General features: G+C 36.1%; 1 protein-coding gene across 8 annotated transcripts in view; it reads right to left on the reverse strand.

The window, feature by feature from the left end:
- The window catches only part of CDC27 (cell division cycle 27), a 72,283-nt gene that overhangs the window by 33,620 nt on the left and 23,484 nt on the right, over window positions 1-15,179 (reverse strand). For 5 of the 8 annotated variants that reach the window (XR_015244223.1, XM_086687631.1, XM_086687627.1 and 2 more), the window contains exons 3-9: window positions 12,714-12,861; window positions 10,978-11,103; window positions 6,539-6,636; window positions 5,647-5,801; window positions 5,337-5,548; window positions 4,235-4,349; window positions 1,677-1,792 (exon numbers count right to left, since the gene is read on the reverse strand). Coding sequence is in view for 7 of the 8 variants with exons in the window: in XM_086687631.1 (XP_086543757.1) it covers window positions 1,677-1,792; window positions 4,235-4,349; window positions 5,337-5,548; window positions 5,647-5,801; window positions 6,539-6,636; window positions 10,978-11,103; window positions 12,714-12,861 (970 nt within the window). In the remaining variant the exon portion in view is untranslated. The remainder of the gene's footprint in view (window positions 1-1,676; window positions 1,793-4,234; window positions 4,350-5,336; window positions 5,549-5,646; window positions 5,802-6,538; window positions 6,637-10,977; window positions 11,104-12,713; window positions 12,862-15,179) is intronic. The other 3 variants (XM_086687634.1, XM_086687632.1, XM_086687633.1) reach the window with 2 other exon arrangements.

Consider the following 15,179-nt stretch of genomic DNA (forward strand, 5'->3'; position numbering starts at 1 on the left):
AACATTACTTGAAAATAGACTTTAAGTTAAAGTGTATACTCTAAATACTAAAACAGCCTCTAAAAAGACAAAATAAAGAGTAATTGTTAGTAAGACAATGTTATGGGTTGAACTGTTTTCCCAAAGAATATGTTGAAGCCCTAACCCCCCAGTACCTGTGATTGTGACTTATTTGGATGTAGGGTCCTTGTAGATGTAATCAAGTTAAGATGAGGCCATTAGGGTGAGCTCTAATTCAGTATGACTGATGCCCTTATAAGAAGAGGGAAATTTGGATACAAAGGCACACAGGGAAGATGGCCATGTAAAGACAGAGGCAGATACTGGGTTATGCCCCCACAAACTAAGGAATGCCTGAGGCTACCAGAAGCTGGACAATATAAGAAAGGATCTTCCCTTGAAGGCTTCGGAGGAAGTATGCCCTGTGAGCACCGTGACTTTGGATTATAGCTTCCGTGACCGTGAGTGAATGCATTTCTGTAGTCTTAAGTGACCTAGTTTGTAATACTTTGTTATGGCAGCTGTAGGAAACTAATACAATAAATGAGACAAAATGGAATCAATAATACAAAAAAAAAAAAACAACCCATAACTCATACAAAATCATTAATAGTTGCTTATTAAAGTTAGTGTATTTGTTTAGCTTGAAGTGAAATGTATTATTCAGTAAATTACGTTTCCATATTCTTTAGGATTAGCATTTACTCAGCCTCTATCATGTTGTTCTGCAGGAGGCCTCAGGCTCCTTCTCATGATCGAGCCCAGGCAATCACTGTCATCTGTCTGTAAGTTGGCTCTCATGATAAGATTACCATCCTGGCATTTCAGAAATATTGAGGCCTTTTATATAGTCAAGGTATATGCACGTGAGTGTCTGTTTTAAGTCTTATAGTACACATTCACTATTTTAGAAGACAGAGCCGTATTCTTTTAAAACACTAGCTATGATTTATTTTTGAGTGCTTGAACAGGAAAAGAAATCCTATTTAACACCATTTCTGTGTGGAAATGGATTCATTATTTAAAGGTTTACCAAAAGATGATCTGTATACAGAAGTGCATAATAGGGGAAGAGGAGAATGAAATCTATTGTACTTGACCAACGAAGGTCATTTAATAAGAAGAAAATTATTTTGGAGGAGTGTTCAGAATATCAACTAGGGGCACCTTGGTGGCTCAGTCGGTTGAGCATTGGACTTCTGCTGGGGTCTTGATCTTGCGGTTCATGAGTTCGAGCCTCACAATGGGCTCATTGCTGACTGCGCAGAGCCTGCCTCAGATCCTCTGTCCCCACTTCTCTTTCTGCCTCTCCCCTGCACTCTTTCACTCTATAAAAAAATAAGCCTTTAAAAAAATAATTAAAAATTATACTAGTCTTTTCAGTAAGTTTGAAACTTTTTTCTTCCTTCCTTCCTTCCTCTTTTTAAAGATCTTATTTTTAAGTAAGCTTTACACCCAATGTGGGGCTTGAACTTACAACCCCAAGATCAAGAGTCTAATGCTCTACCGACTGAGCCAGCCAGGTGCCCCTAGAAATTTCTAATATGACATATTCAAAACTTGTAAGAGTCATTCTAGAATCTCAGGGAGGGTCAAAACCTGCCTAAAGGGAATAAAGTCATGTTTTATAGCAAGAAAAGCCAAATAATATCAAATAATGACACCACAATAAATACCTTGTTTGTGGGCCAGAACTTTGTGTTTGTGCAACAAGAATTGGAGTTACCTCTCGACTATTTCCGCTCTGTGAGAAGACAGACTTTGTTCCAGTTTGGCCGATTCTGGCAACAGACTGTAAAACACAAAAAGTCTAAGGTTTGTGAATTATAAATTGCACTGAAAATGATAAAAGACACCACGATGCTCCCATCTACATTTTCCCAGTGCAAGATTTCATAATACATACTGTCATCTGAAAACACAAATTAATGTCACAAATTAATGTCAATTAATATAGTAGGATTAACATCAAACTATTTCCTCACCTTAACATCAATATTTTTCTTTATTCTATCTTTTCATTTTTCACTTTAGTTTTTAAAGAAAGGCTCAAACTTCCTGAAAAAATTCCTAAAAAGCCAATTATTACATGTTCTTTAGGTGGAGCTAAGTGTTAACAAGAATTTTAAGACAGCTACTACTCTTAAGATTTATGAACATAAAAAATAACAATACAGGGAAGATTTTATAATCCTTCTTTGACACTTAGTAAAAACATTCCACAGTAGTCCAAAGGAATAAATTAAAAAAAAAAATCATCTCATTATTTCCCACATTCTAAGTATATTGCTCTTAGAATTAACATTTCTTCCTGGTGTGTTCAATTTTTCATTAATTGGTCTCTATTCCCATGGAGGAGGAAAAAAACTTGCTTGCCTCTTCTGTCTCTAATTTATCACCTTTCTTCTATTAATTTTCAACACTTGGCTTCTTTATAAAATGCTCTGTGACTGTTGCATCAGTGGATATTTTTAATTTTTTTTTACTACCAGATAATCTTCTTCCAAATTTACTATTACTTTGATAGGCATTGGACATAATTCTCAAAGTACACATTATAATTAATAACTAATAACTTTCTCACCAGATAGGAAAGCCTTATTTTTGGCCTTTCCTGTATTCAACATCACTGATCATGGCCTCCTTTTTGAGACTGTATAACTTCCAAAATAGTATGGTGTCTTGATTATTTGTCCTATCACTTCATTTGCTGCCCTCTTCTTTCCACCGTTTTTAATTAAGTATGCTGTGTTCCTTCTCTACTCTCTTTTCCTAGGAGAGCCTGGCTATTTTAATAGCTTTAACTACTATTTCCATCACCAGGCCATATTCTTTCCTCTATGACTAACTATCCAGTAAATATTTTCATCTCCTCTGCCCCCGCCTCAAAATAAAACTTTACAATCCTTCCTCCTCTTCCTTCCCCAAGTTGGGAACTCTACATTCACCCAAGGGACAAAACTTAGTCAACTCCGGACCTTCCTTATTTAACAAAGGTGTACTATGTACTGCATACAATATTCAGTTTGATATTTTTAGTTGATACTACGTGCAGACCTACAAGTACAGCTTTCCTAGGAATGTCTTGTAAGAGCAAGGGCAGAAGAGGGTAAGACAGCAGGTGGCTTTATCGTTTGGGCAATGAAATCGCCTACCCATCACTAACTGTCCTTAATGGTTTTGGCCTACTTCACCCGATATGCTAATTACCATCATACTATGCCTCCTTGTAATTATAATAAACTAATTTCCACAATTATACTTCACTCCTATAACGATGCAATGGCGGGTAGTTGTCAACTCTTAAAAATGAGATTTAAAGTAATCCAACACATTAAGTACTTTGCAGCCCCTTTTTTACTATTCTTGGAGTTTCTATTATTACTCATTAAGGAACTATTATAGAAACAAAACTTTACAGACTCTAAGGAGTATTTGGAGTAAAAAAACAAGAATAAACATGTCTCTAGGAGGGTAAAGGGGCTGTATCAGTCACATACTAGTATGACTTATTTAGCTCCATTTCTTAAACATCTATTGAGCATGGCAATAGGCATTTTAAATACATAACCTAATTTAATTCTCACAGAAGGTAACCCTGTACCATAGATGTTTGAAACAAATGGCACTTTGACCTCTACTGCCATAGATCTATATAAGAGAACATTATTTAAAAAGTCTCAAAACTTGTAGTATTTACTATGAGGTTAAGGATACTGTCAAGTATTTTTCATTTTACTATACATTTACTATAAATTTACTACACATCCAAGAGAATCCACCATAAAAACTTTATTTTCAGAAACAGCTGGCTTTATACAAGTCAATTTTTTTCATGTTAATAATAGTACAATTAAAAGACAAATACAGTGGTGGGGACAAGTAAAACAATGGCAAGTATAGTTTCTGTTATTTATATTCAAAGGATAAAAACCTTTTTATTTTTGTTTAAAAATGGGGACATGAAAAGTACAAATCTGAGTCTTTATTTACTTACATGCTGAAATAAACTATTCTTGTGAGTTATGATCTTACACAAAGACCAATCAGCTTTGTATCTCCTGCTATAACCAGCAGCCTATGACAGTGATGACCTTCTTTCACATTTAGGTCAACAACTCTAAGGCAACAGTAAACTTATACAGTTAGATTCTCTCTGAGATTGCCTTTAACAGACTAGAATTTTAAACAAATTTCTTTCATCAGCATCAAAACTACTTTACACGGAAAATACCTTTTTTGAAGGGGCTCCAGTAGATGGCACGTCAATTACAGAAGATGTATTAGTGTAGTTTTGTAAATAGGATCCATCTCCAGGACTTGGGGTTTCTAATGGCAAAATCCCAAAACTGAGAAGAGGTTGAAATCAAGGTGTCAAAAAGTCATCAAGGCATATATAAAGCAGCAGTATACTTAAATTAGAAGGTCTAAAAGGAAGAGAATGGCAAATCAGTCTTGGGGGCAGTGAGGATCTGAGGGGCAGATTTAAAATAAGCTGTGAATGTAGACTATTCCACCCACCATAACTAAAATTAAAAAAAAAAAAAAAAATCAAACAAGGAACTAAATTGAGCAGCAACTACTGATCTCAGGAGATTTATTGGAAATAAAGAAGAACAACTTTGTAAAAGTGAAGACACAAATGACCAAATTATTTCAAATTCCTGGACTTTATGAGATTTAAACGACACTGTTACAGAGAGAGTGTCTCTAGAGATGCTGAATCCACACATGGATTCAGTGAGCTGTTAATGTCACGGTCATGCTGTTTTAGTTAGCTCTCCGGCCCCGGGACCCAATTCCTAGCATCAGTTCTAGCACAGAATTTTTAATTTTGATACTTTTGGATATGTATCCTCTGGGCTGGATTCCTATATTTACACACATATACATATACGTCTAATAATTTTGACAAAATACTTCCTATTGATACTTGATACATGTCAATTCTTCTGTGGTTTGGAAAACAGTACTTTAACAGTAACCACTGCTACCGCTCTGATGAGATCATAAGCATTCCAACATTCCAAAAGGTTCACTGCGATTCACTGACACACAGCCAAAAAGACAGTATCTTTTAACGCATACACTAGATGAAGAAGGCATATTTAAGGGTTTTAAATTTTCCAATATTTAACATTAAATTTTTATCACAGGTATTATATTTTTAACTTCATTTTCTGAAAACAGAATAGGTCTATTACTGACTTACTAAATGCTTCTATTTCCATAGAAATTTAGAAGTTGCTGTTCATATTAATTTATATTACTAATATGAATTATTACAAATCATTTAATATTATAGCACATTTTAAAGTATTTTTTGTTTGTCTTACCTTGGGGTTAATGGGCTAAGAGCAGCTGGTCCTCCTAATAAGCTTCGACCAGTTTTTGGTTTATTTTGAACCTGTTTAGATAATATGGAAGTTCCTGTTCCAAGAGGGACAGTATCTGGTGAAATTACAGCTGAATCAATATAAGACACTGAGGAATCTGTATTCAAGGAGTACTTTGAATTGGAAGATTCTAAATTCAGTCTGTTTAATTCCTGAAACAGAAAATTTCCACCATGTCATTTATGATACATTTAGTTCATTCTTTTTTGTTTTCCATAATATTTGAACACTAGGATAGGATTATACTTACAATTGTGTCCTGGGGTGTTTCTGTAAGAACGGTCTCGGGTTGTCTATGAGATAAACTATGATTAGATACTAGTGTTGTGCAAGAGCTGGGCAGACAGTTGCTAAAGTTCTGTAAAGATGTTAATTTAAATGTTTGGTCAGGATCTGGCTTTTCACCTATGAAGGGAAAAAAAAATGTATGCCTCTGAGGAAACGACAATTAATCTTTTTAAGTATGCATATATCAGTGGAAATAAGGCCTCACCCAGAGTTTTAAAGTTCTCCTGTTTCAGCTAATCAAATTTACTTCCCCAAAGCCCACCTATCAAGTTATTACAAAAATTTTCACATAAAGCTGTAAATTTAGGAAATAAACTATAATAACACTATTTTAAATATAATAAATCATAGGAAAATGCAGATTTCTGTGCTTTTTTAAAGCAGAAAGCAACTAGATCTCATTTTGCTCCAGGTAAGGAGTGATGGTGCAGAACTGAAACCCAACAGACATTACAGTCAAGTTAGAAGCACTGCCATGGATATGTCCACGAGGTTTTAAAATGATCCTCATGCATTCTAGAGCACACATACTAAGACACTCTTCCCCCATGTTGTCCAGGTCTTATTTACATAACAGTTTCTGCTCCAGGAATTCTATTAGTTTCTTTCCTTATCCAGAAAGCTATTTTGCCTAGTGTTATACTCACAATACAACCCATTCTAGAGGACACAAGGCCACATCAGTCCTTAAACATGACTCTATTACCTTATTTCTTGTTCTCAATTTAACAGCTGTTAGCTTGGAAAAATGTTTTTCTTGTGAATAATTTGTATCACTCTCCAAGAATTAAGGAGCTGAGACAAAAAAGAAGAGGAAGCGGGGAACCCTCCCCTAGTCACCTCTACAAACCTACCTATTTCACATAATGATTCAAAGGGGGACCAGAGGAAAGGATTTAAACTAAGGCTCTTTTGGTAACATTCTGATCCTTTGGCAAGCCGATCTGTCTTGCTGTAAAGACAAACACATATATTAGACAAGCTGCACAACCCAAAACATCATAAAGAATTTTTTGGTACAAAAAATTAGGTAACTCCTATATGTGTATTTGTATACACACATACAAGTTCTGAGAGTACTCTTCTTGACACATTCCCTAAATTACTAATTTCCCCTTCTCACCACTCTCTAATCTATTATTTGGGGCAGTTCGAGTCAAAAGTCTGGTGAAAGCAAGCAGAACATGAATTGAACGGAATGCTAGCAAAATCAATTATCATTGCCTTCTTGAGTATTAGAATTGCTTTTAATTTGCTGTCAGAATCTAGAATTACTTAAGGCGATATGGACAATATCCAAATATTTCAGTCTTATGCTTAATTTTTAATGTAATATCCCAATGGTAATTTTGAAAGTGACTTAAATGCTTTAAATATAGTATATTTAAATGATCGGGCTTTCTAATGAAGTGGAGGTGGTAGCTCTTTAAAAAAAAATTTTTTTTTTAAACATTTTATTTTTAAGTAATCTCTGTACCCAAAGGAGGGCTTGAACTCACAACCCTGAGATCAAGAGTTGCATGTTCTGCCAACTGAGCCAGCCAGGTACCCCGAGGTGGTAGCTCTTAATGGAAAAAAATGTTCTAAAGAATTGGGGTGAAAAAATTATCAGATGGTACTGGGAAGAAACAGGTTAATCTAAGAACCAGACTTACCACCAGTTGTGTCCTAAACAGAAGTCTCATGAGCTACTATAGACAAAAAGATCAATAAGCTGTCTACCAAAATACTGGAGTTAAAAAAGATATCTTAACAAGCTGCAAAACCACAACAGCTATGTATCCAGATTACTGGGTGCAATTTTGGTCACAAGACAGGCAAATGATGGCTGAAATGAAAAGCCAGTCTTTGGAGTAGAGTTTTCCCCCACTGGATGTTTAACCTTTAATATTTATAATGAATAAAAATAACCCATCCTTATCCTTTTTTGAAAAAAAAAATATACTGTTTTAAGTTTATGAGAGAGGGAGACCATGAGTGGGGAAGAGGCAGAGAGAGACAGAGAGACAGAATCCTAAGCAGGTTCCATACTGAAAGCACAGAGCCCAACAGGGGCTTGAACTCATGAACTGTGAGATCGTGACCTGAGCCAAAGTTGGATGTTCAACTAACAGCCACCCAGGCACCTCCCTCATTCTTTTAAAGAAGGGTAAAACCCTTCTTTCATGGTTAGGGGCTGATTCAACTCTACCTTCAAAACTTTTATATTTTTAAATGTTTATTTATTTTGAGAGAGAGTGTGCATGCATGCACATGTGTGTATGAGTGGGGGAGGGAGAAAGAGGGAGAGAGAATCCCAAGTGGGCTCCACACTGTCAGCACAGAGCTGGAAACAGGGCTTGATCCCACAAACTGTGAGATCCTGACCAAGCCGAATCAGGAGTCTGATGCTTAACTGACTGAGCCACCCAGGCGCCCAGCTCCTCTAAAACTTTTATTAATCTTGTTTAAAATTTTTTTTAATGTTTATTTAGAGAGAGTACATGAGGGGGGAGAGGCAGAGAGAGAGAGAGAGAGAGAGAGAGAGAGAGAATCCAAAGGAAGCTCTGCGGTATCAATGCACAGCCCATCATGGGGCTTGATCTCATGAACTGTGAGATTATAACCTGAGCTGAAATCAAGAGTTGGACACTCAACCAAGAGAGGCACCTAGGCACCCCTAAAATAATTAGTAATACATAATAGTATTTTTGTGATTTTAATACTTTATTTTGTTTTATTAAACTTTATTTTAAAATAATTTTAGACTCACATACAAGTTGAAAAAAAATAAGAGTTCCCATGTACCCTACATCCAACTTCCCTCAATGACAACATCTGATACAACCACAGCACAATTATCAAAACTGGGAAATTGACAATAGCATAATACTGTAAACTAAACCACAGACTTTATTTGGGTTTCAGCAGTTTTTACATGCACTCATTTATGTATGGTTTTATGAAATTTCATCACACGTATAGATTTGTGTAACCATTACCACAATCAAGATATAGACAGAACTGTTCCAACAGCCCAGAGAAACTCCACAGCTGCCTCTGCACAGCCACATTCTTGCCTCAACTCTCCCCTCTGACAACCACTGATCTGTCCCTATCGTAATTTTATCATATCTATGTGTTTTTTTTTAATTTTTTTTAATGTTTATTTATTTTTGAGAGAGAGAGACAGACCATGAGCAGGGGAGGGGCAGAGAGAGGGAGAGACACAGAATCTGAAGCAGGCTCCAGGCTCCGAGCTGTCAGCACAGAGCTCAACACGGGGCTCGAACTCACGAACTATGAGATCATGACCTGAGCCAAAGTCAGACACTCAACTGACTGAGCCACCCAGGGACCCCTATCATATCTATGTTTAATGAGAAATTCTATTGGTCTGCATCCTCACCAGTATGTGGTACTGTTTTTTTTTTTTTTTAAGTTTTTAATTGAGAGAGAGAGAGACAGAGACAGAGAGAAAGAGAGAACATTAGCAAGAGGGGAAGAGGGGCAGAGGGAGAGAGAGAGAATCTCAAGCAGGCTCCACGCTCAGTGCAGAGCCTGACGTGGGCCTCCATTCCATGACCCTGGGATCATGACCTGAACTGAAATCAAGAGTCAGATGCTCAACAGACTGAGGCACCCAGGCGCCCTTGTCTGTTCTTATTTTAGCCATTTTAACAAGCGCGTAGTGGTTTCTAATGGTGTTTTTTATTAGCCTTTCCTTAACAGCTAAGGATCTGGTACAACTTTTCATGTGCTAACTTACCATCCATATATCCTTTTTGGTGAAGTAGCCATTCAAATATTTCACCCACAGTCTAATTCCTTAGGTTTTAATTTTATTATTGAGAATTCAAGAAACAAAACTGTGTCTACCAAGTTTTTCCTACTTAGCATCTTACACTCCTTCTTAACTAGGTAGAACTGATTATTCCCTCCATTGGATAAAATACTGCTCGATTTTTTTCTTTTTTTTAAGAGAGAATGGGAGTGTGGGCTTAGGGTGGGTGGTAGATAGAGAATCTTAAGCAAGTTCCATACCCACAGGGCTCCATCTCAGGACCCTGAGATCATGACCTGAGCCAAAATCAAGAGTCTGATGCTCAACTGGCTGAGCCCCCCAGGTGCCCCCTGCTCAAATTTTATCACAGCATTTTTATTGTGATGATAAAAACTTACAAACTTTTGTTTACTGCTTCTCTCCTATTCTATTATAAACCTTTGAGGGCAGGGACTATGAGTGATTTATCTTTACATCTCCAGGACCAAGTACTATGTTTAGCCACAAAGGGAGGATGGACCTCAAAGTTTCTCAAATAAATGATAAAAAGAATCATAGTTGCATGAACTAAATTCATTACTCCATGTCTTTTTATTAAGACAAATGAAGATACTGCTACTGTATCTTTATTTACTCCTGTTCTCAAAAGAGTGATGTCATATGAAAATGAGCCCCCAAATTCAGGCAAATAATTTATTCTGTACAAAAAGACATTTTTGAGGTTTTTAAAAAACTACTATTCAAACTAGCCTCGATTTATCTTAAAACAGGTGCTTTCCTAATCCTCAGACAAGCAATCCTCAACCAATTCTCCTACAACATGTAACAGGTGACATTTACACAGGCGACGCACTCCCATGTGTGGATGAACAATTCCCGTTACCTGATTATATCTCCACCCTCTACTCCCCAACCAAGGAGTATTTCAGACTAAAAATGAGTGCGAACAATATTATAGTGATAACTTTGAATTCACTCTCCCTTGCTTTCAAAAGACTAAATTTAAGTAAGTGTAGAGAAATTTTAAATACATTTCAAATGATTTGCAGATCACTGTTATTTCAACAACCATCGTGGAAATTTCTTAGGACATGCCTCCAAATTAGTATGGCAAACCAGATAGGAACTGCTATGCTTTATTACTGAAATTTATCTTCAAGCCTTGTTCTAAGGAGCCGAGGTGATATTTAATATTAGAGAAAAAACTTCACTCATTTCTTCTTTTTCCTCAGTGGATCACATGAAGATATTCTCCTCACCCAAGGTGGAAAAAACCTCCTATGTGCACTCAAATATTAGGTAGTGCTGCTGTGGCTATCATCATTAAAGCAAAGCAGATAGTGACAAATGGGATCAACATCTCCACGACTTTATAAGTTTAATAAGGTCACAGAACTAAAAGACTGTACTCTTCAGCCAAGTGCTATTTGATAAACACAGAAAGTGTAAGTTTTTTTTTTTTTTTTTTTAACCACAAAGAATTCTACCACTGGAAACAATTTTCTGGTAGTGTGAATCACTGTTACTTACCAATATACATGTCCCAACAATGAAAGAGTAAAGCAAGCTGAATCACCAAACTCAGTAACAATATCATCATGGCTTTTCTGCTTATTAAACACTCCACCAGATAAGATCTGTTCCCCTTCTGCAAGCCTTTAAAACACAAATTTACAGATTAAAAAAAGTCAACATAAAAAGTACTGTGTGTAAAGACATCCTTCACTGCCAATGTACTTCCAAATATGGGGATAGATAAAGTACAAAGTCCATGGCACCTTTAGAACAGCAATAGCCATGTATTTAGAATCATTTGGAAGACTGGGAATTTATGGTCTTAAAATTCCAGTCTTGCCTTTAAGAACAGAACCAGTTAAATTGAGTCCCTATATGTACAAATGTAGTGTGAGCAACATACACATTACTCACGTCAAAAGAAATGGAAGGTCTTTATACTGGGGGAAAATGTGTACGGTTGTTCACTAACAGACGTAGTGGTCCTTTTTATGTAGTTCTGTAACTCCTTGAAATAGGAATTTGCAAGAGAATTTAATAACGCTAATTACATGTTAGTGAAAAACTGCATACTTAATGGTCTCACTCGTTTTTAGGTTTATAAAAGAAACCCGAATAGCACTTCATCTCTTTTTATTTACCAATTATGTTTTCTTGATATAGAAAATCACAAGTGTTTCCCAAAGGAAAAAAAAAATACTTGACTTCACTATATATTTTTAGCATATCAGAGTTTATAATGGTATCTCTTTTAAAGTTTTTTTCCAAATCATCATGTGGAAAATACTCTAGTAAGTTTACACTGTATATCCTAAAAATTAAAGGTGATATCTATATTTCTTCTACGGTCAGTGGGACTTTTAAAAAACCATGAATACTTGTAAATGAGATAAGAATGTCCAAGGTAAGAATTGGCTTAAGAAACTAGCAAATTAAATATATTTTTAGGAAGTTAGCATTAAACCTTCGGAGTAAAAATAATTCAATAACAAATGTTTCAGAAATTTTATAGATATTTTAGCTAGTTTTTTAATTTAAGTCATCAGTTAGACACTGGACAAATACAATAATCATTATTGGTCTGTGGAGACTTCAGGAGGCTCATTTGTGTCCTTTCACTATAAACCTACCAACTACATTCACAAACACACTTCTGCGATTATCTATTTATCTAGTCCCTTTTAGCATCATTCCATCTCTTACAGCACAGAACAGAGTTTAACAGAAGATAACTACCTATATCTCTACCTGCCTCCAGATTCAGAATAGGGACAGCTGACATGTTTAATTGTAATGTTCAAAAGAAGTGCTCTCCTGAACCTGCCCCCTCGCTTCAAAGGGGTAGGACAGAGTGGGCTGGAAAGCCAAATAACTACACAACTACCTAGACATAATGAAGCATTAATCTCAGGTGAACAGGTAAGGAGGTTTTCAGGCGTATTCCAATTGAAAGCAAAGGAAAGGAAATAACACTGGGATAATTTTGGGAAATGACAGGAATTAGTTACAACTTAAGTTTCCCCAGAGTTAAATTCTATTATTTATTACCATAACAATGAAATCTCTCCATAACAAAAGTGCTAATGCCACAGGCAACAGTATAAACATTTTAAGTTACTGAAATACACAAATTGCTACTACCAAAAAAGAGGGGAGAAAGGGAGTCAAGAGTTTAATCTATCAAAAGGATTTTATCCAAAATTCTACAGTGTAAGTAAACAATATTAGATAGAAAAGATTTAAAAACTTACTTGCTGAGATCAACACAACATTTTGCAAGCAGGTATTTACACTGCGGTGTAGTACAACTGTGTCCTTTCAAGAGTCTATATGCTTTATATGCCTTTCCTGAGCGGTAATAACAGGTTGCCAATAAAAACAAGGCTTCCTCTGAGTGTACTAAGAGCACATATGAAAAAAAATGGCTATTATTCAGTATGTTGAATGGTAATCACTGTTTATCTGGCAATAAACAAGTTTAGCAACAAAAAATTAGTCATGTTATTTAATATAAAACAATCATTTATTAATCCAAATTTGAATTGAGAAATACTTTACTGACAGAAATCTTAGTTCCCCAAGTCCTGATTACCTTCTTCTTACAAAGAACCAAGGAAGTAATACAATGAAGACAGTCATGGTATTTTCTGTAAATCCTTAACAAAAGTGCGCACTTGTGTGCACACCCGCACGCTCACACCTACCTTTAAATAGACTACCAGTAAACGGTCTTGTTTTTTTGTAGTATTTTTCTAACAGACTCTTTGAGAGAACAGATGTCCAATTTCATGAGAAAGGTGCACTCAGGGTTGCAAAGCTAATTACCAATCTGAGATTACGTTCTACGTTAAAAAAGGACCAGATTTTAAAAAACAAAAAACACTTCTTTCTAACACCAAATGTATACTAAATTACACTCAAGATAATTTAAGACAGAAGAAAAATACTAAATTGTGAATACCCACAGCATTTAAACCACTCAATCGACACACTTAACACTTCTACAGCAATGACAATTATACTGCCTTGCAGTGGCAGGAGCTGAATTATTCAATCTGTCCCCTGGTCTCCATACTAGGAAGGAAATGCCCCTTCTGTCCTAGTTAATGAAATGTGGCATTTCCCCCTTTATTTACTCTTTCCCAAACTGACCATCACTTCACTTCTATCCTTGCAATCTCCCAACCAATCCAGGTGAGAGTCTAGAGAGGCCAACAACAAAGGAGATAGAAAGAAAGCAGGAAAATCACAAATCTGTGCTTCTAAAAATGGGTTCGGTAATAATCTCAGTGGGTTGAGGGGTGTTCTAAGCCAGTGGTTCTAAAAGTGTGGCTGGCCCCTCGACCAGCACGGCATGACTTGGGAGCTTGTTAGAAATTCTTAGCTTCAACCGAGACCCACTGAATCAGTAATTCTGGGAGTGAGGACCTGCGGTCTTGCGTTGTAACAAACGCTTCAGGCAATTCTGGTGCATGCTAAAGTCTGAGAATCACTGTTCCGAAGTACAAGATAAACTTGCCACATCTTAAAAAGTTAACTTCACCCAAAGCTTGGGATAAAAAATTGTTAACTTCATTCAAAGTTTAGGATAAAAAAGTAGGTAATTTGAAAGATTACTCTTACACAGGTTTTTGGGTCATATATATGTATATGCAAGCAAAAACAGAACCCTTCTTCTCTGGTCCCTCTTATGACTTTTCATGAAACTCTAGTATAAAAAAACAATATGCAATGAATGATATGGAGTAAATGATCAGGAACTTTGGCACACATGTTAATGGGGTGTACATAGTATTAATGTTTCAGAAGCAAAAAGAATGAATAGGGAGCTCTACTGTAGGGGGAGCAAACTTCTAATTTCACTGAACTGTAAGTGCTAATTCACACAAATTAGAAAGTGTGATTTCTTTTTGATCTCGTGATAAAGGCCTTGATTCTGGTCACTTTATAAATTAAGTTTTTTAAAAACTCATTGATTATACCAAAAAGCAATGGTTCCCCAAACCTAGTTAAACTTTTAGCCATAACAATGCTTTATCAAATGTTTTGTTTACAAATACTCGTTTATGCATAGGTCCATTTTCACTGCTTTAAAATTCCCTAAGAACATAAAAGTACCAAGTACTCTGTGTGTGTGTGCGCACGATTTTAGTGTGTAACTGCAATTACCTTTTTGAAGCGTGATACCTTAAAATCTACAAGTTCAAATGGGAATATGGATTGGAAGGCTGAGCACGCCTTAAGATTAATGGACGTGTAAGATATTGATGTAAATCTGGAACAACTTGAAGGGTTGTAAAAGACATGGAGAGACATGGGTGGTTTTTGAGGCTCTCCAGAAATAACTTGACAGTCCTAAATACAACTAGTGGGCCAGTAGTAAGGAGTTATAATAAAGCTAAGCTGCAGAGACTTTCAACAAATAGATTTTGTCTGGAACAATAACTCCAACCGATTGATAGTGGCTGCCTCGAGTGCTAAATTCAGAAAGATTCTAAGACTGATCATGGCTTAGGTAGTAAGTGTGCAGAGATCAAAGCAACAGGACCTAGAAATGGTTATAGATGTCTCCATGGCATCCTTTTATTTACCATCCTTTACTTAGAGCCTTAATTAAAATATGTGATTGGGAATTAGAAGGCCCATAATTTATTTTATAATCAGGATTAAAGTGAGAATTGACTCCAGTCACTCTTAACATAATATTGAGGAATCAA

This window comes from Puma concolor, chromosome E1 (assembly GCF_028749965.1).
Source record: "Puma concolor isolate L17-30 chromosome E1, mPumCon1.1.hap2, whole genome shotgun sequence".
In the NCBI taxonomy this organism is placed as follows: domain Eukaryota; kingdom Metazoa; phylum Chordata; class Mammalia; order Carnivora; family Felidae; genus Puma; species Puma concolor.